The sequence below is a fragment of the Ammospiza caudacuta genome, chromosome 6 (assembly GCF_027887145.1).
Source record: "Ammospiza caudacuta isolate bAmmCau1 chromosome 6, bAmmCau1.pri, whole genome shotgun sequence".
Lineage (NCBI taxonomy): Eukaryota > Metazoa > Chordata > Aves > Passeriformes > Passerellidae > Ammospiza > Ammospiza caudacuta.
In genome coordinates, this window is record NC_080598.1 from 49,324,016 (window position 1) to 49,348,074 (window position 24,059).

At 39.5% G+C, this 24,059-nt stretch overlaps 1 protein-coding gene across 2 annotated transcripts in view; it reads right to left on the bottom strand.

Moving 5' to 3' along the window:
• Window positions 1-5,959: 5,959 nt before the first annotated feature.
• The window catches only part of TTC7B (tetratricopeptide repeat domain 7B), a 117,336-nt gene continuing 99,236 nt past the window's right edge, over window positions 5,960-24,059 (bottom strand). For both annotated transcript variants that reach the window (XM_058806325.1, XM_058806326.1), the window contains one exon: window positions 5,960-6,960. In XM_058806325.1, coding sequence (XP_058662308.1) covers window positions 6,739-6,960 — 222 coding nt within the window. In that variant the 3' untranslated portion in view covers window positions 5,960-6,738. The remainder of the gene's footprint in view (window positions 6,961-24,059) is intronic.

Genomic DNA, 24,059 nt, shown 5'->3' on the forward strand with positions numbered 1-24,059 from the left:
GGCCTCTCTGGCAAGGCTGGGAGCTCTGAGTCTAGGCTACTGTTAGACACCAATTTACAAATTCTCATAGTTCATTTATAAGCTACAGTGAGCAAAGTCCACATTATTTCTGAACAAGAAACATCCACATAAGCATGTAGTATATTTTTGTCATACAGATTATTAGCATCACAGTTGTAATGAATGCATTTTAACTTTCCTCAGCATCTCTAATATCACCCAGTCTCTATTTTTCAAACTGTAATGTAACAAGAGACATCATTAGCATAATACATCAGGCTACTACTCACAGCAAAGGCATCTCTGCTGGGAACAAAAACCTCCCATGCTCTTTCCTATTGTGTTTCTTAGGGCAAGTCTGGTGCTCTATGGCCAGGATGGGAAAACTACTTTCCAGGTGGGTGAGACCCAGCTGGGAACTGCCACCCTACTTCAGCCTTTGTTTTGATGAAAACATTGAGGGAAACAATAGTGCAGGTTCTCAATAGGCATAGTCCAACCCACCTAACTATAGCTATCTATTTCTGAAATGGGCTCACATTGCCTCCCCACTTCCACTGCCTCCTCTGCAGTGAGAAAACCCAAAAAGTAAAGGCCACGAGCATGGTGGGCTGGTCTGGCTTGCCCTGTAGCCTCACACTAACCAGACATAACAGGAGCAAAGCAAACACAGGGACAAGGTCTCCTGCTCAACAGCAGCTGCTTGCTTTGGGTCAGGCATGAGATGAAGTTGCACCATACCTGGCATCCAAAACACATTTTGATTAACCCTTGCTGTTGCTGAGGCTCAGCCTTGCAGTATGTGGTCCCCCATGTGAAGCCTCTAACCTAAAACAAGGAAAGAAGAACATGCCAGGGTTCTCTGATGAGCACAAGATGGAAGCTGCACAAAGGTTTGTCTGCATCTGCTCCTGGGCCCTCCTGCGGGCTTTCCATAAGCCAGAGGAGCTTCTGCCCACTTCTTTTACTCCTTGGCTGTGTGTGGCTGACTCAGCACACACCATGAAACAATTGCCTCCGAACAATTTCCTCCAAACCAGTAAATCCCATAATGTGATTTACTGCTCCACATGGTGCTGCAGCCCATGCACCCCTGTGACCCCTCACAGGGGTGAGGCAGGGTGGTGGCCAGGAGCACCTGTCCTAGAAATGGGGCTTCCTGCAGGTTGGCCACCAGCATGGGCAACCCCTGCAGAGCTGGGGCAATGGGATCACCAAGTGGGACTTACTCCTGAAGGACACATCTGGGAAGAAGGGATTTTAGCCTAAGAGCTTGTAGGTCCTGTGTCAATGAAGGCACTTGCTGGGCCCTTTGGGCACAGGACCTGCCCTGAAGATTGCAGGGTTCTCATTCCAGCTCACAGGAGTTAATTGTCCTAAAAGATTGCAGTATTAATAAGAAGAAAGGCAAAAAATTCATTTTTGAAGGGACCCTCAAAAAACAAATTTTCAGTCAGAAGACTGCTGTTTTACTTCCAATAAACAGCTATTTTTGCAAGACAGTCAAAAGGAAAGCAACTTGGCATGTTTTATGGCCTCTGTTGCCCCCTCCAGTCCTACATTAGTAGTTGGTGCTATTTGGAAAACAACAATCTTAGGAAAGCCTGCACTAATAACAATGTCTCAGGCTCGTCATTTGATATATATCTGACACGAACTGGAAGTGAAAATTGGGGTCAGAATTTCCTTTTCTGGCACAACCCAAAGCCTGTTTGTAGCAGAGACAGCTTTACAGGAGCTAAAGTGAACTTGCAGAGGAACTTCCTCCCAAAACTTTGCCATAGGTGTAAGATGAACCTGAGGCACGGCTCTCTGTAACTGTGAGCATATCCATTCACCTGTGTAGAAAAAACATCCACTTAAAAATTGGTAATCAAGTCCATTTTCTCTTTGGGAGCCAACCCAGGGGCTCACAGGCCGATCAGATGTTTATTCCTCAGCTGTACCCACCAGAGGGACTTCCAGCTTTACTCTCCTCACAGAGGAGGGAGCTCAGCCATAGAAACAAACAGGAAAACATGCTTTTAAAGCCATGTCACTGTGGTAATAACCAAGAAATTTCCTTATTTGTCTATTGATTATTTTTTTCAATTCAGGGCACCTTGAGTAATTTCATACTGAGGAGTGTCACATCCTTGGGAAGGCAATTTGAGAGGCAGAGAGGGGGCCAAGACCCAGTCATGCTATTCCCAGTGAGGATAGGGGGAAAAAGCTATGGAGATTTACACCTGGATCAAGCAGACAAGGGTCATCTCTCCTATAGAGATCCCTGCCTCATGTAAGGACACAAAGGAAAAGAATTCAGCACAGCAATGACCCATTTCATCCACCCCTTAATGTCTAAAATAGGTTTTTACACTCAGTCCCTCCAAGGAAGTTTTCTAAGTGAAGGCATATTTAGAAAGGCCAAAGTGCTCTCCCTCCTGCCTTTGGGAGCTTTGCTGTGTGCTCCTGCAGGGCTTTGGGGACACATCTAAAGGAGCACACCTGGCAGTGCTGCACCCCGGGAATGTCCGGAGTGGTGCCAGGGCAGGGGCACCTGGTGCTCATCTGTCCCATGGCTGGGATGGAGCAGGAGCCAGCCAGAGCAGTTACATCCTTTCAAAGCACTTAGAAATGAATAGGTGCAGCTTTTTCTCTTTGAAATAGTAACTGGAGGGACAATATACCTGGGCTAAAAAGGTGCTTTAAATTGAGCACTGGAAAGGCCAGGTGACCAAGGTGGTGACAAGCCAGCATATCAGCACCGTGTGTCCCTGCAATGGGGAAGAGCAAAATCTGACCAGCACTCACCCCCACACACATTCCTCTTTCCAAAAAAGCATTCTGATTTTCCTTAGGTTTAACTTCACTGTCCCACTTCTTTGAGCCCACCTGCTGGCTTTGCAAGTCTGAGAGACTTCCATCAAATTTCACACAATCAGCAATGATGGCCACACAGGACAAAAGCTGAACATTCTTTGTCTTTCCTGTTGTCCATGAGTAGAATCCTTACCAGCTGGTCTTTGTGATAATGTGGAAGCATGTGGAGTGTAACAGACCATCAGTGAGATCAGAAAAGGTAGTTTGGAAGTGATGAGGTTAAATAGATGAAACGCTGGAGAACTGCACTTGCTCAAAGCATATTTTAGCAAATAAGCTTTGTAACTTAATACTAAATGAGAGAAAGTATGATTGTGAGAAAAACGTCATTACAACTCACAACTGAACAAATAAAGAATTAGCAAGGTAAATCTGGAACTCCAATATATCCAAGTTTCTGCTATCATTTCACAGTAGAACAGTCTACTCAGGAAAAAACAGATTTTCAAAGAAATTAAAGCAATTTTAAAAATAGCTTTGATGTTTAAAATGCATATAATTAATGACAAAATTTTTCCAAGATAGAGTTGGATTAGTTCTGCTTGGATTGTTTCTCTTGTTCCTGTGATTCTCTATCAATCATGAAAGCAAAAGTAGAAATTAAATAAATTGTGGAGTAAAAATGGTTATCTGCACCAAAATTAGAGATGAACTTTTACCAATTACTTGAATGATAAATTCTCTTATTGCAGGCAGTGCAGAGTCACACCTTTTATCAAGTGCAACAGAGATTGCTGCTACACTTTAGCATATGCTTAGTAAACCAAATGTTAATCATTTTGAGTAGCACAAGCACAATGCAGAATAATGGGAGTCTCCTCTGCAACCCACTATTCCTGTCTTTAAGAAGACAGGAATTTCAGAGAAGTGTATGTAATTCCTGAAGGGCTGGAGATCTCAGCCTTCTGCAACTTGTCCCTACATTGATACAAGTGCTCCACAATGCACTTTCATAACCATTTTATTTTACTTGGCTCCCAGCCAAAGGTTAGTAAAACTCTGAGACAAGGGAACAAGGGGTTTTCATCCCCTGACTTACCTCACTGATCATCTGAACAGTTCTTATTCCTGCCACAGGCTGGGGGAGCAAGAGGACACACAGACTGTGCGTCCACATGGAGATTTTGCCAGCCACAAAGTCCAGGAGCAGCCCCCATGAGATGGCACCAACCCACAGGCACCAAGGGAACACTTCCCCAGGACTGGCTGTGCACATGGGCATTGCTTCCTTCACTCCAGTGGCTGAAAAGCTCTGGTGGTCTGAGAGCAGATTGCAAAAGGCAGATCTCTCTGTAGAGTAGCTAAAACAGATATAAAAATATCTTGGCCTTCTTACTTAATTTTAAAAAAAGAATGCAGCTGTAAAACCTAGGAACTTGTTGCTTTAACTTGAAAACTATGTTTAAACAAGCAATGCTGTTTAATTCATATGCTGCAAGGATTTCCACTTCTGCCTGAAAATTCCTAAATGTACAGCCTTACAGAGATAATCCATTTTTAAAAATAGGTAGCTGAGGCTATTCCCAAGAGGTAGAAGCTTGTGGATTTACAGTGAAACTGATTCCAGTGCAAGAAAAAGGAAACAGATATTCAGGTTCACCTGATATGCACAACACCAGTGGCAACTTCTCCACTAATAAAAGACATGACACAATTAGATTGCTAACCTTTCCACATTGGGAGTTTATCAAAAGAGGCCAGGACTTGAAATGGAATGAGAAAAATCTAAACTGAATTCTGTTACAGAATTCTCCTATTCTCTACTTTTGTCTGAAGCTCTGTTGAAAAAGACCACCTGCCTCAGATGTAGGTGCAAATTGCCTTGATAGAAAAGCTTTGATATTATAGTAAAAGGTGAGTCAATACTGAGAAGGAACACTCCTGTGAAAGGTATCAAAAATTAACTAATGGAATTGGGACAGGAAAAGCACTCAGGAAGAACTGAATTAAACAAATAAAGGTTTTGCACTATTTTTTGGTATCATGTAATGGGTGCCAAAAGACAGCAGGGCCAGAACATAAATTACAAACTGGGACTAGAAAAGAGAACAGTTGGCAAATAGAAAAGAAAAAAAGAAAGCCAAGGACAGTAGGAAGAAAAAATGCCAAACAGGGACTTTAAATGGGAAAACAAAACTGATGTTTTTCGCAGTGAGCAAGATGACACAATTTCTACTGCCTTTAAAATAGATTTGAAAACACTACCTATTACAGGATTTTGGTCCATTTTACAGAGAACATATGGTCCAAATACCAAGCAGATACAATTTCAAAGTAGCCTCAGCCTAAGAGGCATTTGAAATGCCAGGGGGAAAACTGAAGAGCTCCCCAGGTTTAAGTCTTCTGCCATTTGAAGATGCTCACTGGGAACCCACACTGCCACAGCAAGGATCCTCCATGTGTTTGAAGTGAATAAGCTCTGGTGAGGGACAAAGAACAACATTTGCTGTTATTTTCCTGAATCATCTGCTATCCTGTGCTAAGCACTTTAAAACCACTTCTTATGACAAATCAGCCAAGTATCAAGGAGCACCCAGTCTAATGGGGAACCTGGAATTCTTCCCAGGCTCCAAATGTGCCCAACGCTGGAAATGAGCGGACACCCCAGCTCATGCACCCTGAACAGTCACTGCAGCAGTGACTCTTCTCACACCTCCCAGAGAATCTCTGGCAAGTGTATCTGTCTACTAAACCAGCCAACTTTTCTTTCAAGGGACACGAAGGGCAGGAGATGTTGAGAAAGAACTATGAGGACAGTAAAAAACCCCAAAGAATATTGTATAAATATTTAACACGCTTTTCCCAAGCACTACTAAGGTGTATGTACATGTCCGTGTATTATGTAGAGGCAGTGTAATCTGGCTTCATCAAGAGCTGGAGTGGAAGGAATAAAAAAGGAGTTGTGAAGATTTAAGGAAAGCTGAAATCTAAGATAACAGTACCATTGGCAAAGAGTATAGCAGCTTTTTTTCTCTAGACTGGCCTCAGAATATTTAATTTTGGTGTTGTTCATCTTCAAGGCCAGCCAGCCACCTCATAAAAATGCATTCACAAGTCATCTATTTCCCCCAGATTCTTAACCAAGACACAGGAAAGGTTCCATTTAAAAATCATTTTATTATTAACATAATCTTCCCATTAAGCCAAGTCTGGGTTCATGTATAAGGAATGTCGGTAAATATTCCATTTGAGGCTTCTTTTTACATATTTCCATTGATAAATAAACTCTGAATTCACATAAAAAAGTTAAACTTAAATAACTAATATATTTTTTTTGTAACAGGCATACATTGGTAAAATATAAATATTCTTGTACTCAGCCTTTGCTCTAGATAACAGTTAGCCACACATCACAATTATTAACAACTAAAACCAAGAACTCAACTGATTTTCTGGCCTGAACTAAAATAGAGATGGAAACAGAAAATTCACATTTTGACTTTGGGCCAAAAGAGGTTGAGAGGCAGGAAGAGAACAGTTTTATTAACAGCCTTGTTAAAAATAGTCTGCTCTGCCACTGAATCTTAACTTATTCTACAATTGGTAGTTGATTCCATTATAATTTTATGTTAACACTCAAGTTTCACTAATAAAATATGGCACATCATCCATGAACAATATAACGATGTTTTAAAACTACCAGGGCAAAACTGCAGGCAATAAGAGTGATTTGGCTCTGGCTCACCACTCTGTCCTCTCAGCCTGACATCAACATATGGTGGCACCTCCCTGCTTTGGCCACTTTCCCACAAAAGAGTGGAGTTTGTTACCTGTAGTTCTGAAGTTTCTCCAACTAACCAGTTACCAGGCAGTCTCACACAGTGGGTTTGCTCACCCAGAAGTCAAGACCAAAAATCTGTTGATGGAGAGGCCCTCTCACAGGACCCTGGGGATGATGGTGAAAGGGACCACGGGGCTGCTGGCCTCGAGCTCCAGCGCCGTCAGGAAGCATTCGGTGGCGGCATCGTCATTGCCCTGGGCCTGCAGCACCTCTCCCAGGCTGTTCCACACCTCGTGGGCTGTGGAGTTCACCTGCACAGCATCTCTGAGAATCTTCTCTGCCAAGCTGTAGCGCCCAAGCTGGTGAAGGATCAGAGCCTGCAAGAAAACAAAGAGGAAAGGGGTGAGAATGGTCAGGAGGGCTTCCCTGAAGCTCAAACAAGGTCACTGCAGTGAAATAAGGGTAGGCAGCACTTGGGCTCAAAGTGTTAGACTATGTAATTTTTATTTATTTTTTAAATTTAAGAAAAGAAAATACCTGATGCAGGACTGGAGCAAGCTACTCCACACCAACAAAGTGGCTTTGGACAAGAAACAAAGACTAAATAACAAAAACTCCACCTATTTGCCAAGAAGCAGGAAGTGTCTGGGCTTTTGTGCAAGCTCCTTTATCTGAAGTCCTAAGGTGTGTGCCCTGAAGTTTTCACACCCTCCCTGTGCATCTCAGCAGCCAGCTCATGCCCTATAAAACCTGAGACCATACACAGCACCAGCAGCACTCAGACTGAGTTCAGCTCAATGGGCAACAACCATGGTACTTGGTTTAATCTGTGGAACAGGAGCAGGGACTGATATTGCCCCAGTAATGCACAAAGGACCAGCAGGCACAGAAGCTCCTCATGAGCACACTTGTTACAGATCCTCTATCTTCCTCTGTGAGATGGGATCCAATTCAACACTACACAATCCAGGGCATGTCCAAAGCCAGTAGGATATGGGCTGAATGAGGCCATGGAAATCTCCATCCCTCACATTCAGCTATGTTACTGTGCCAGAAAAGTCATGGAATGACCCAGTAAGAGAGCTTTACTTTGGGATTATAATAATCCTAACAATATTATGCATTTTTACATTTTGATTCTGTATTGCAAAACACATATGGAGCACAAATCTTTGTTTTGCAGAGAGGTGTCCCAATTACATGCTTACAGAGGCCTTGTGCCTTCTGCCCTCCCAGCCCCACTCCTTGGACCACAATTTCTTTTATCTCTCTGTACATCTGTCCCTCAAATCCTTATTAACCTAAGCACTGCTGATTAGAAAGTACTGACATTCTATGCAGCCCCTGAATTATCCACCATACATTTCTGGAATTGTGCCCACCTGGCAGAGTTTCAGCTTGGGAAGACTGTTAACTCCATCCTACAGAACAACTGAGCACACCCTGCTCTGTAGAAGAACATAAAGAGTGCTGTACAGTATTGGCAAGTGAATAAATAAATGCAATGCAGGCTAATTTCTATCAGCTTGCAGATGTTTTCACATAAAGGTGCTAGAGGGCTTTTCTGAGCTGTCAAATGAGTCAGCATTTTCAGAGCAAGTGAACAGTACTTCCAATACAAAACCTGGATAACTCTCAGGGTCAGAGCTTTTTTCCCCTGCAGTGAAGTGATTGGCAGTGACTGGTAGGTATCAGATGTGAAACTACAAAAAATGAAGCAAGAAGATGGAACACACAAAGCTAGTGTTGCTGCAATGCACCTAACCTTAATAAAATTTAAGTGTTCTTATTTGTCAAGATAAGAAAATTTTCATAAGCCTTGCTTTTTTGGTGTGCAGATATGTACATTTTATACTAATTAAACATGTGAATTATTTGAATATTGCTAATACCTTTTTTCTTAAATATGCCAGGCCATTTTCCCTGCCTGCTAAGGATAGAAACTGTTCTTTTCCAGACCAAAGAAAAAACAAATTTTGCAGATATAAGCCTGTTCGTAGGAAGAGACACATATTACATCACATCTGCCCTATTGTGTATGGCAAAAAGGATAGTTGAGATTTTCCAGGTGATGGAACTAGAGCAAATACTGGCAGTTTGCCTGCTTTTATACTTTCCTAAGAATAAAAGCAGTAGTGTTGAAATTAGCATTTAGCAGTAGTGAAGGAACCACTCTTGCATGGGCAATGAGGTTGCATGCTGTCCCCTCATCTTTTGAGGACACGGCTCCTCAAAGTCAGCCTTTCACTGGTGCCTCAGCCTGGGATGGGATGAAGGCTCCTGCCTCAGTGGTAGCCCTGGGACAACAAGCTTTGCTTCCAAAGAGCCAAAAGAAAACTAGACTTGTTTCACGCAGAGCATTGAAAGGACAGTGACATTTGATCACTGTAGTTGTGGACTGAACTCAAATAAGTGATCTAGAGAAAGCACACAAAACATCCTCTGATTCATGAACTCTCTCAGAATGATGGTCAAATGTCACACTCTGTAAGTGTCCAGTTTGTAAATCCCCTTCCCAGAGGACTTCAATACAATTCTGAGGTAAGGAACATTTCAAATTGTTTGCAGTCCTTGCCTGACTGTGCTCTATTAAGCATTACACACCACAGGCAGAAGGAGCAGGCATGTCTGTCACACAGCAATATCCTTTGGTGACCTCACACCAACACTCATCCAAGAAAACTAACTTCAGTTTACAAGCTGTACTAACTCTTCAGGAAAAAACCTGATCCACTAAAACCAACAACAACAACAAAACCCACCCAACTACCCCCCTTCCCAAACCAAAACTCCTCTAAGATCTTCCAGAAATTATCAAATTTATATTATTATTTAAATTATCCCAGTCCTTCACTGTGTATATTCCTCTGCTTTCTAACTGGAAATCTCACAGCTACCAGTTCGGGCCTTCACCTATTTAACAGCAGATGTACAGACAACATTTATTTCAGAATAATGTTAAGTCTTTTGCTTTATGGCTGAAGATGGGCCTGAAAAACACATCAGTTCTGCAGAAACACAGAGGGGTACCTAAGTGACATATGGTTCACACCTTTAGACTTGGCATGTTACCTTAAAACCTAAGCAGAATGCCTTTTCTGTATATCCTCTCTATAAATCTTTAAAAAGATAAAACATGAGAGGGATTCTGGAACCTGAATCAATTAGAAAAAGTGCTATATAATTATTTGTGCAAATAAGAAGATCCAGTCAACAAAATATAATAAAACCAGTAAGTTCCTAAGGCAACCTATTTGTTGTTTGTAAATTTTAGAATGCTGCAGTACTTGACAGAGGTGTTTAAGACAACTGTTGGCATCTGCAGGAGAAAGCAGGATCTTTCCTACTACTGCATCTCTTTCACATGAAAGAACAATAAATGTATGACATTTGCTTCTAACACAGTTATAAAAGCCTCTAATGTGTGCAAACCTCTTCATTTTGCAGCTCAGTACAAATGTTGTTTACTACTTTACTCCATGTTTGGTTTGCTGAGAATTTGGGGGTTCCTTTGAGGTTGATTTTTTTCCCTGTCAAATCACTGATCTCCCCTAAGTGTATTAAGGCTTTCACTTTCTCTCTGGTTAGGATGTCTGTATGTTGTAAACTCTCTATGCGAACCTTATTTTTGTTTTAGCCAGTTCTACATTGTAGGGGTGGATTTTGTAACTCAAAAAACTCCAAGAGAGAACTCTAATGTGAAATGGCACACGCAGAAAGTGAAGAGAATCTCTGAAGAAACAAAGAGACATTTTTAAGCCATCATCACAACCAATGAAACCAGTGCAGTCCGCTGATATTTATACCAGTCACTTTGAATAATCAACAGTACTCAAAGATCTGTGCAGTTCAGATGCTCTCTGCTCAAGGAAAGGTCAACAGCCCTTTACAGCCCCAGCCAGAGCTGGGGCTAAAAGGGATTTTGCAATTCTGAGAGCCTCCAGGGCCTCTCCAAAGGGGCTTTCTAAAACAGCAACACTGTGAAACTGCGTGCTGCCCCAACAGGGAGGTGCTGCTGTCACCACAGACAGGTTCTATGCAAACTTCACGTCCTAACAGAACAAAACCCTCTAGGAATTGAACAAAATGGGGAGGAAAGGGCTTCCAACTTTTGCCACAGGTTATTTTCAAGATCTTGACAATTCTTTCCTCACCCAGTCTGGAGTCACAAAGTCTCCCTCTTGCTGGACAATGATTTTACATGTGTTTCCTCCCTCTGCCATTGCATTTACACTTCATTTTACATTGCCCCACATACAAAACTGCTATTCTTTGCTTATTTCACCCAAACATCTCTTCAAGGACTGTTTTTTAAAATGCTCAGTCAAACAGGGTTCATTTGTTCATTAGACAAATGTAAGCATCTTTTAAAAGGAAAACATTCAGATTAATTTGGATTTTCAAGTAGAGCATTACAGTCTTGAAACAAAATTTCCAGTTAGAAAATGCACTATTTTTTATTAATAAAATATCATGACTCAGAACCCGAACAACATCATATAATACGCAATTCTATAAAGTCATAATTGCTTAAATAAGCATGTAGTGTATTCTTCACTACTAAGGTACCTTTTTTCTGCAGAAGGGCTTTCTCTCTTTGCAAATTAATCTGTCATAATGATTAACAAACAGTCAATGCAAAACACACATCTAGACAAATAAACATAGGACTAAAATTCTGTAAATAACTAATTTTTCATTTTGAAAAACAGCTATTAAAAGAACTATTAACACCAGCCATTTACAGCAGTCTACTAAGGTCACTTTTTTATTTGCTTCTAAGCAAACGAGAAGCAAACGTAATTTTTTTTTTTCCTGGAAAAAAATGGAACTGACATTGAAAAAATTACAGTCACAGTTATTGCCCATCATATGTCTCATCAACCCAGAGCTTTATCATAAAGTGCAAAACTATATTTGCATTAATTGGAAAAAAAAAGGGGTAGAACGGTAACACAAAAATCACTGTGGTTTCTTCAGCATAACCAAAAAATTTGTCTCAAGAGAGCAGGAGATTTCCTTAAGCTTTAACTGTCTGACTACTTCACTGTGCCTGAAAGTAAACTGTTCTCAGCCTCAACAGAAGCACCAATTGAGATTTTTTACTTTTATTCACTTGATATCAAGAGGAATCTTTTCATTTTCTCTGAGAAAAATATAGACTAGAAGTGGGACATGTCCTCAAATGCAAAGAAATTTATTTAAAAGAGAAAAAGGGGAACTGTGACCATGAGTCCGTTTGCACTCTTGCCTTTTTCAGGGAGGCAGAGAAGAAACCTGGGAAATGGGAGAAATGGACAGAAAAAGAACAAGAAATGTGGCTGATTTAACACACAAGAAAGTGCCAGAGATTCTCACCATGGTTAAGAAACGCAGCCTGTTGACCTACAGAAGTCTCAGCTATGGAGATTTGAGCAGTACCAGATATGATATTCATACTAATTTATTCCTGGCAGATCTGTTACATGACTTGTTTGCTAAAAAGCTTCCTATACTTGTATGATACAAATCTTATTTAGCTAAAAAATAGCCCTCAGAGCTAAAAGTTTGCCTTGTAAAAACAATACCTATAAGAAAACATTATAAGCATAAGAAAATAAAAAGTTGACTGATTTTGCTTTTAACGATAAGGGCAGGGAGACAGAAGCACAGTGGCCTGTTTTGCTGATGATTTGCTGAAGCCCAATAAGCTAACAGCTGATAATGTATAAGCAGACAGAGCTATTCAGATGTGGAAAACAGTGATTCTTAAAAGCTACAAAAGATTTAAAGAACTCACTACATCCAACTTCACAATAATATCCCAGTTCACTATCTTACTGTTTTAAAGTGGGTCCCAGCCTAAGAGACAATCAACTTTAAGCTGTGAGATATCAGAAGGACATGCTAGAAACATCCCCTTCCTATCTAAAAACTTAAAAATCAGGGATTATGACCATAAATAGTTACAAAACTTGATGTGCAATGTATGCATTGCAAATCCATATGCAGTGTAATTTTAGCATAAAAAAACTGCCCCTTGTTACATGCTGCTTTTTCAGCCTATTTTGCAAGTGTTAAGGTGGCTGCTATTTTTAAACAAATCTATCAAACTTGAAGGTTTACCAGAGACTTGACAGTGTTATGCTATAATAATGAAACAGAAGTGTTAGTGAGACAAAATGAGAAGAATTTGCCACGATATATGGAAAAACAAGTAAAATTCTACAGCTGATGCTTTCCAATCCCTGTGATAAAAATACGCATTTTAAATGTAGTCTATAATCAATATTTTACACTTACATAGAGTGAAACAGAACATTATTTATATACTGTGCTTGCCTATTTTCATTTTAGCTGATGACTTTGTGCTGAAACATGTCCATCTAGTCAAAGTATGACTTTGCATAAGAAATCATTTATAAACTCCTTTCAAAGGCACATGCATGTTGAGTCATTGTGCATAATTATTTTCTGCAAGTACGAAAAGATTGTGACACAGTACATCAGTTAGAAATAAACCATTCCATCAGAAAGATGATGAATAAACATAGCTCTGTATCTGCAGACACAGGTTGCATTTTAATGCAGAGATTTTGAAGGGTGGTGACCACATTATAAGGTTTAAAACCAACTGGACTGGCAACACTAGACTTACTTTACAAGTAAAGGTGATAATAAATACCTTTTTTAAAATTGGAAAAGAAACTGCAACATGTATATTATATACATAACACACTATATATATAACTTGTTTTCCAAAATGCAGAATAAAAACTACTTATTTTCTCTAATGAGGCAATTCTTTTGAAAAATAAAAAGCATATTTCTTCAAATATGGTCTAGATAAAACTTCCTAGCAGCTCAGTCTGGATTTTCTTTTTTAAATGAGAACAACCAGCTAATAATACTACATTTGATCACTCACTAAACCAAAGCAAGCAGCTGATGAACAAACTTGTGCCTTGAGCCAACCCTTTTGGTCAGAGCCTATCCCAGATCATCAGCAGTGCCTCATGTCCCTCTCTGTCCCACCCCTCCCTCCATGCCCAGCCCAGCCTCCGTGCGCTCTGCGGCCCCCCTGGAGCCCCAGTTTGTTATTTCTCTGCCCTTCCCCCAGTGCTAACATACCCTCTAAGGTATCCAATTGCTTCCCCTGCTGCAAAACACTTGTTGCTAGGAGAAAACCTACTGCTTGGCAACAGATTTTTAAAACAACAACTTTGGCTTTGTTACTCATTGAACTTCTCATCACCAGCATGAAATAACGAACCCATGTGGTTGGGAGTGCATCTCTGTGCTTGTAGCTCCCTTGGAAATGACTGACCCCTTCCCACAAGGATGTGATTGCCTTTTAGTTCCCTACTGCTCGCAGCCCAGAATGCAGGAAGGTTCAACACTGAAGGTGTTTTTTAAAAACCTGCTGATTGCAGTCTTCCACTGAGAGGGAAGCCCCTGGGGGACTTCTTTTCCTACTAAGACAACATATTCCTGCGATAATCTGCTGTAATTGTGATTTACACCTTATGTGAATGTCCTATCAGCTTTAAAAAATAGCATGACTACCAGGCTACACTACTACAAGAACTAATTTGACTATAGCAAGCACACTGGAAACAATAAAACACCTTATGATAAAATGAAGCAGCTAGTGACTCCAGAGCTCATTTAACTTTTTACCTCCATCTGAAAATTACACTGAGGGCCTTATTTTATACGCTGTGGATACCATCATAGTAAGCCCACAATGGTTCTCCCTTCAGAAGTCAGATGGCTACAGCTGTGGCAAGTACTGCATCACCACTGGCATCAGGGAATAATTGACCATAGCTGTAGCCCTCAGATTATGGCCAGTCTTAAATTTGGAGTATTTGTCACCTGGTGCAAAAGTTTTACATTTTGTCCCAGGTGTGACACCATGAGGTGACACTGAAGGTCTCTGGATCACCTCCCTCCATTTGGCACCACTGCATCTTCCCTTCCTTCCTCCCAGCACTGAAGCCACATCATTGTCTTCTCAACTTTCCCACAAACCAGAAATGAGGGTTTCCCAGATGTACCAAATACAAGCACTGTGATGAAAAGGGGTGCAGGAGATCACAGCTTCACACAGTGCTGTTTATGAAATGGGCCCATAGCCATTTCTGTATTTTGGTACGTTCTTGTCTTTTGTGATTGATACCCCACCTCTTCCCCTATATAGACAGCTCATAGATACCAACACATCCCAGAGAGCTCCCTACAGAAATCCTGCCATGTTATCAGTCTCATCTGTAGCTGTATTTCAACACTGCCTGGGTTCAAAGCAAGGCCAAGTTTACCACTTGTGCTCCATACAGAGACTCCAAAGCACTGTTTGTTATTGGTGCCATTATTTTTCCAGTATTGAGTCAAAGGGTCAGAAGCATAGCAAACTGTATTTCTGTTATTCAAAACCTAGGAGTAACATAGAAGTTTCAATATACAAAGGAGGAAAAAAAACGCCAAATCCTCCAAAAATTATACAACTGCCAAACAGGATAAACAGACCGAGTTTTTTGAAGTGAGGAGCCTCAAAGTCACCCCACTGAGTCAATATTCAATTCTTTGAGCAAAAGCTGGATTTTTCACAAGAACTGAGGATACCAGGAATTCAGGGTCCTTACTCCACTGCTAAAACTAGTTTGGAACGCCTGAAGGTTCCTGGTTTTGAAAGCTTGTGCTCCATGCAAAACTATTATAATGTGAAGAAATTAATGTTTTTTTCTGTCCATTAGTCAATTAGAGATAGAATTAAAGAATAAATAATTAGAAATAGCAAGCAGTGACTTTTTAAGAAGCTGTTTTTCATTAATGACAGTTCTATACAACCACATTGAACACACTGCATTGTACGTGGCTTTGGGAAATAGTAATTAGAAAAACTGATCAAATGTTTTAATGACGAATCAATCTGAAGTCAGGGGAATAGTTTGTGTATCAAAGGAAAAGCAGAGTTGCAGACCAAGTACTAGGCTCTGTGAGTAAAATTTATAATTAATAGAACTGTCAGAGTCCAAAATGAGCTTTGGAGATCTTTCACCAGATTGCCACTGTACTGAAAGCCAGCACTTGTAGTCCATCGCTACTACAGAAACTAGCACTTGTCTGAACTTTTGAGACTATGGAAAAGGAATCAGAAGAAAATAATATTCTTCTGAAGTACCTTTTTGCATTTATGCATGTGCATTTCTCTCAAATATTCTGAAAAATTCTGTATTAAATATTCAAAGTCAGAACTGCGCTATTAGATAAAAGATGACCAATCTTTTCATTACTGAAATAAAACAGAAATTCTCAGATTAAAGCACATCATTCATTTTTTTATTCCTTTTCCCCTTATCCAAAGAGAATTCTGCATATAAAAATATGTACATACATATGTTATAACTATGACTAATGTCACTGTTTTAAAAGTGTTATGACACCACAGCAGCACTTACTACACTGGCACTGCAGTCACCTCTAAGAAAAAGAGGTTATTTTTAATACAGCATTAATAAATATATATGTTTATAGCATCCCCAGGAAACAGACCACTTCCTCCCCCACAAAGCAGATGTGAAGTGCCATCTGCTGCTCGGGCTGAGCACACTCTGCAAGGGCATCCTCATGGCAGTGTGCACAACCCTCCCAGCAGGAGAGGGAATGCACCCCCTCTCTGAGAGGCAAGGCAGAAGCTGTAGGTAGCTGCTAACCTGCCAGTCTGCCAGGACAGCTGCCAGCAGAGTCTCCTTTAAGGGACAGCTATTTTCAGTGTGAAAGGAGGGCCCACACCCTCCCATCTGTGCACCATCAGGCACAGGTCAGAAGAGCCAGAGCCTAACCATTGGCTAAGAAAGGGCTTCTAGCACTTCCAGAAAAATCAAACAAACACTTCCCTATATACTGACTTACCCTGCACAAAATTGGAAGTTGAACATACTGAAAAATCTACAGAAAAAAGCTTCTGAGCTTTTTTCTACAACTAAAGAGAGAAGCCAAACAGAAGTATTTTAGGGAAAAATTATTAAAGAGCTAAGAATAACATCAATGTACCTCAACAAGTCAGCTTTTGCTAGTACTGACATGGAAGCAAACACATTACTGAAACTGAAGCATCACCTAAGTTTTATAATTAAATTCCATATAAGCCTATCACATTTTCTCTCAACACTTTTTTGTGGATTAATTGTTAATTTTTTATCTAAAACTTGCAAAAGTAAGGCATTTTCCATTAAATCAACATCAGATGAGTCCTCTTAGGTCACTCAATTCTATCCCCTGTTGTTACAGATAACCTTACACCAAGATTTTTTGCTCCACATTTTTTAGCCTGTAAGTGCTAGGAATCCTCTTCATATGATCTCCAGAAATTTTTCCCTAGCTAGTTTGTTTTCATTTGCTCCCATGCCAATGCCACTTAGTCTTATTTGGATAATGCATATTCCTCCCATGTTTACAAGGATCATATATTATTATTAAAATTTCCTACTCCTCCCAGAAAGTGCTGCAGACATTTCCAGTGCCACAGTGCCATGCAGTCACCTCTGCACTGACCAAACCACACACTGGGTTTGCCATCCAGCCACATCACTCAGGATCACAAGAGAATCCCAGCCCCAGCCTGGGAGGAACCAAAGGGAAACCTCTGCCTCATTGCACACTGAGGCTTCCCTTGCCCTGCTGACCAGCCCCAGCTGGTTCCACTGGGCATGGCAGCTCTGTTCTGGGTACATAAAGCAACCAGTGGAGCACAAACACCACCATTCCACAAGGGAAGGAGAATCTGTAGGCTTACAAAACTAAAGGTGAGACTGCACTCTTGACAAGATTATGATGCTGATAATGGAGAAGAGATGATGTCTCATGTTGTGCCGGCCAACTCATGAACAACTGAGATGCAGCTCTGATCAAGTACTACCCCAGCTCTTTGTCCTCCCCAGCCATTTCCATACTCAATCTTGCTCTTGCATTTCTGAAAATTATTTTATTGCTTTCACTGAAGGGTGCCCAAGTCTCACTTTTAGTCAAACTTTGCCTTGGTCATGCAACTCTTCTCACTGAGTAGAGGTACTGCATAAACTATTCTAAAATTTTCTGTTAACAAATCCAGTAATATTCAGTGAAGCCTCGGTTATTTCATCAGCTAGTTCTTCCAGAATTCTGGTCAACTCCTCCATACTCTTCCACTTCCAAGCAAGTTCTTGCCATCATTTCCATACTTTCATTTCAACTGCTAATTTTACCTTTGCCATCCATGATGAATATCACATTCCTGTTGAAGATTGAGGCAAAATATGACTTGCAGTTATGGATTTTTGTAAGTGGATATCCATCACTGTTCTGATTGACACTGCATGTTAAATCATATTCTGTGGTTGGTTTATGGCTCTTGAAATACATTTTTCAGACTGTATAATAAATTAGTGCACAAGGTTGGAACCTGCAGAGAAAATGTAATTCCAAATGCAGTTTCTTCTTTAGTCCTCTCCTTTGGTTTAATATTCTCAGCTGATAGGCAGCTGGAATAAACTGGAGCCCTGCTTCCCCAAGTGTAAGAGCCTTGTCCATTTGAGTCACTTTTCTAGTTCACTGGAGCAGAGTTGGCAGGAAGAACAAGAGTGACAGAAAAGGCACTCCCCCACAAAGCTAGGATTTGATGAGAGTAAGGAAGTTAATGCTCTCTGAGTAAAGAGCTGAAATGCAGAGTAGCAGCTTGCACTTTTCAAGGAAGGGATTTTCATGGCATAAGAACTACACAGCATGGGTTTGGTGGGGAAGGTGGGAATTCTGGAATTTAAGTGAGCTGCTGAGTCTGAGGTGAGATACAAACATTTCCTACCAGCTATTGTGTTAAGCAATGGATTTATCTTCACAAAAATATTCAGATATAAACCTTATATTAAATAAAATGTAATCCACACGGCAGAAAGACCACACCTACTCATAACACATCCCTAAAGTTTCGAAGCTTAGACTTTGATTCTGCAGCAAATGAGGTGAGTTTGGATGGCCAAACTAAAGCTACCTCATTTATTTTCCAGAGATCACCAGCTGCTCATACTATCATATCACAATTTTAAAGGAAATGAAGTTTGACATGTCAATTACTTTAATAGCTCTGACAGCATTTCATACTTATATCAGAACCAGTTATTTCTGGCAACTGTAACCTACCAACTTGTGGCTAGGCATTCAGTTAATATAACAAACCATCATCACAGACTGCCTTTGTGTCATAGCATTTCATAGCCCTCTGCTAAATCTTTGGGTCCATGACCTTCACAAAGCCATCTGTTCCAACACTAGTGTGGCTATCACTTTCTCAAATGGTCATAAATTAAAATCCAGACAGAATCCCAAAGAAGCTATTGTCAGCTGTCAGGACAAACTGTAACAAGGACCATGGAAAAATGGAAATAGAAATGACTTTGCAGCTGACAGAGGTTTACCTGCTCATCTTTTGAACATTTGTAAACACATGACAATATCTGCCTTAATTTGTTACTTGCACCCATTTAGAAAATAAGGTTGTTTTGTTTATAAATGAGAGGATGTACTTTTAAAATTGTGTCTTTATTTTAAAATACTTATTTTAAGGTAGCAAAACCCACTTACCATCAGGGACATTTTAATTCAAAAGCCAGGGTAAAATCCATTCTTTTAGTAGGTCAGATCACTTCTGATGGATGGCAAATATTCTTAGATAGCAAACATTCTTCCAAAGTGCTACCTAACACCACCTTTGTCCACATAGAGCTTTGAAACCATTTTCACACGGCATATTGTACAGAAGAAACGTTGAATCCCCATGATCTTTTTGTTATTTCTATAGCCCTCTACAGATAAGGTCTTTACATCACACATAATTCACTCTTTCACCTAAACATATTATGCAATGCAGGAATACAGCTAACTAAGCTAATGTAGCACAATACATTCTGCTATGTTCTGGAATAATTTTAAACCATCAACTTTTAACAGCACTGACTGCAGTGAAGCCTGGCTTGGGTTTCTAATGACTGTGTCTTACTTTGCTGCAGCAGAGAATTTACAAACACTCTTGTGTGTTTGCTCATACCTAATAAAAATCTGAAATTAAAAAGTCTTGGTAGTCTTTCCTCCTGCCTTTATTTTAGTAATATTTGCGCAACCTTTTTATTTTTTTATCATTCCTTGTTCTGTCCAGATGAAACAAAAGTGCTAAAGAATGATTTTGTATGCCTGATTTCCTAAGGATATTGGTCTTAAGTAGTAAGTTCAATGTGTGAGATGTAAAACAGTGTATTAGTAGTGGCTGAGAAAGACTGAACACACTGAGCTGCAACAAATCATTTCACCAGCATCACTAATTAAAGACTAATTAATTAGAACTAATTAATTAGAAAAAAATGGAACTCATGTTAATTTCAGATACATCCATAAAAGAAGCATTTGTAAATTCACTTACAAAGTTTAGTTCCTGGAAGAACAGGAAAGCATTTTAAAACTTTGTGATTTTTCATCAAAGTATTTAGAAAGAAAAAATAAAAAGAATCAAATGTCTGCATCCTAATGGGCCAACTAAAGCTCAAGTGGTTTTGGGCAGCGTTTTTTCTTGCAGGGTTTAGCTTTCAACAGTGTGCACAATGCACATGTTTTCATATTTCTGCTAAGTAAGTGCTTTGCTAATGAATTGCTTTGCTTTGTTCAGCTGTGCAGTACTGAAAGACTGAAGATTTCTTCCAGGTCAAATGCTTTCTGTATAGATACGCGCCTCTTGAATATGAGCACTCCATTTTAACTCTGTGTTTTTCTAATATTGCTTTTTTCTTCATTTCTATACCAGCTCTAAAGAAAGAAAAGCTGCTCCTAAAATCAACTTCAAACCTAATTTAAGGGCTATTTCTTGAAAGCCAGCTTCCTTGAAGCATCACACCAGCATCTACCAAAACACAGGATTTCTGAGATTAGAGTGAAAAAGGCATATATGTATAAACTACACATCAGAGATTAGCAGAGAGAAGCTGTAATGTGTGATGCAGAAAGTTTTCTCAATTTCCCAAGACTCCAATAAGTGCATCTTAATACAAAACTACATTCAACCTCAACATCTGGGCAGTAGAATATACTCACAACCATTGTGATACACTTCAAGGTATTAAGCAGCCCTCTTTTGCTTACCTCCCACTAATCACAGAACAGGAGCACAGTTATGGTTTGCCATTTCTTACCAAACTGATGTTCCCCAGAGGGTTTTATCCCTCTTCAGGGAAAAGCTGGTTTGAGAAGTCTTACTCAAAATGGTATTTATTGCATATAATGGTAATTACATAAGCACACAAACAACATAACAGAGAAAAATGACACACAAAAAAACATTCCAGAGTTACATTTGTGCTCATCAATTCAAGTTAGGAACTATAATAGTCTTCAATTTCCCCAAGGACATAAAACAGGATTAAGATTTAATTAAGATTTAATTAGTTTTTCTTCAAACCCAAGTATGATTCTCATTTGTAGAAGATGCACCAAAGCATAGACCAGAACAGAACACCTAAGAAAAACTAACCACTCATTGTATAATAAAAAGCAATTGCATAAAAGCAGCAATCCTTTTTCCTTTAGATTTCTATATCCATATACTTGATATTTAGCTCTTGTTTGAAGTTAACTTTTCTTGAACTTTATCTTACTAGCAAGTAAAAATGTAAGATAAGACACAAAGATTTATAGAAGTAGTTTACCTTTATCGCCTATAAAAGTATGTTACTAAAAAACAGTGCAATGTTTAACTGAGCTCTCAAAACCAGAGCAAAAGTAATCTCAGAAACAATGTTCTAATGCCTCAGGTAGTTCTGAACCAGTCTGCTATCCAGCCATCTCCTGCATCAAGCATCTCAGCTGCAATGACTTGGGAAACAATATATTCATTGAGCAAATCTAACACTGACAAATCTTCCATAAAGGAGAGAACTGGGAGAGAGATGTAGGTAAGTGAAGTGATATATTATTTAAGAGTATTGAAAGTGAATGATACACACAAGGACTTTTTACACAGCTGAGCTGAATGGCTATCAAGGAGCTGCCACAGATCCCTTCACTTTAACTGCAGGCAAAGGCAAGAAGTATCAAATATATAATTTTCACTGATGATCAATTTTCAATGATAGAACTGATTTAATAATCTACATTTTAATAGGAGGTCCATCAGTGAGACTACTAAATTTAAATATCATAAGGGAAAGTCCTCCTAAAAGTCTGCCAATCATTTGCAAGTCAAAACCCACAAAAGACACTCCACAGGCTCCTTTCAGCAGGCAGTGGGAATACTGATACCAGATTGACATTGGAGATGCCTATGGGGAAAATTATTTTCTTCACATTGCAAAGGCACTGGAAACAATAATCACAGGAATTAAATGTGAGTCCCATGAATGTGATGTTCAGAATGAGAAATCAGGAAGTTTGTACTGTATTTAAAGCCAGGTATGTCACAGCACCTACAGCACCTTCAGTTTCCCCATTTCTTACTGGGAATACATGTCCAGGGCCAAACATATTTGAGACTTAACATATTGAGCACTCAAAATTATTATGAAAAAAATACTATAACCTTTTTAAAATATCTAAATTTTTGATTTAGAAAGAGAGTAAAAAAGATTGGAGTTATTGTCTTACTCTCTGACATACCAACTCTTAGTTGCCATAACACTTGCAAATGCTCAGCTTAGCCAGTTACTTTTTATTCTTCCAAATTTCCCCAGATACTTAAATGTTCATGCCTGAAAATATAGTAACTATAACTAATGGCATTTTTTTTTCAAATGCCAAGAGTTTTTTGTAAAGCTAGTGTTTTAACAAAACATACAGACTAGAGTCATGATTAACCGGTGAAACTACAGAGCCCTTACCTCTTGGCTCTCCATAAAGTCCACACACATTACTATCAAAATTTAAAAGGTGCAGATCAACACTGTACTGCTGACTGAAAAAGTGATGAAAGCTGAAAACAGCTTTCTGTTTTCAAGTTTATCATTACTTAATCTCATTCATGATGTATTTTTCCACCCATCTCAGCTTAACCAGGTTGTTTACCATAATAGAAGTAGCATTAAAAGCATTAACAACTCTAAATCTGCAGTCAGGCCTTTTCCAGTGAGAGGAAGTACACAAAGTGGCCAGAGAGCATATCTCCTCTCCCCTACTGAGAAATCAAGAGATGGCAGATTTCTGAATAGTATCACCACATAATTTTTTTCATGCCATTTGTTGCTACTTGTTGAAGAGCATATACTCTAATAGGAATAATAACGGAAAAATAACCATCACACCTTCAAAATAAACACAGTTTTCAGAGATGCACAAAACCCACTTCAGATTTTCCCACAAATTAAAGCTCCTCAAAACAACTGCTTTCTCTTTAATAATTTCTTCATCTAGACTAAACAAATAACTTGACATAAAATATAGCCCATCACTCCATCTAACCCAAGTTTGCTACCAGAAAACACGGTCTATTTTAAAAGAAATCTAATCTTGGACAAAATATATTATGCTACTCACACATAGTAAGTTGGTTGAATTCTTCCAAAGTGCAAGGCGCAACTCATCTTTAAACAGTAGACTCATGAGCAGGGGAATTACTGTTTAAGTATAAAACTGGCTAGCAGAGAAGCTAAGCTTCAGCAAATGGAAAAGAGGTGTTCAAATAAAATTTAAAATGAGATGAGCTGAGGAGGGAGAGAGAGACATAAGACTGCTCCAGACTGGGGATTTGCAGAAAAAACTCTGAACCAGAGCAGACAACTTATCTGGGGAATACAGCTGCTTGACATAACCCTGCAATAATGAGGATTAAAATTATTTCCTGGGGGACAGCTGATTCCAGATTTCTAGTTTTGCATGAAGGTAAGCTACTTTTTGCTTGATAAGGATAAGATAAAGCACAATTTTCAAGAACAAGTTGTTTATAGTTCCTAGTCAGAAAAAAGGAATTATAATTGATTAGGTAACTTCTGGTCCTCTCAAGAGCAGTCTGGTTTCTCAGGAAATAGCTTCTGCCAAAGCAACTAAAGCTCCCCTGTGACAAATACAAAGCAAAAAGCAAAATATCATTTAACCAGTGCATAGAAATGCACTGAAAACTGCATGAGATTTATAGCAAAATACATGCACTGATAACTGCTGCACCAGTTTATAATAATAGGTTATTCTAAGAGAGACTGAGAAAGAGTCAGGGCTCACACACCTGGCATGGTGCTACAAGTTTCTGACACTCATTTACTCACCACCACCTCAACTAAGCCACATGGAATGGTTTATCTCTTTCAGATTGCTGTTGATGGTAGCACTTAATTATATTTCACCAATTTGCAAAGTTATGCAGCACAAGAAAATATAAGAAAAAAAGAGAGACAACATGTGTAGATGATTGCAGGCTTCAAATGTCCTGTAGTTAGAGTTGTCACCTACAGCATTCTACAACAGAGCCTTTCTCAGGAGAAGGAAAATAAAA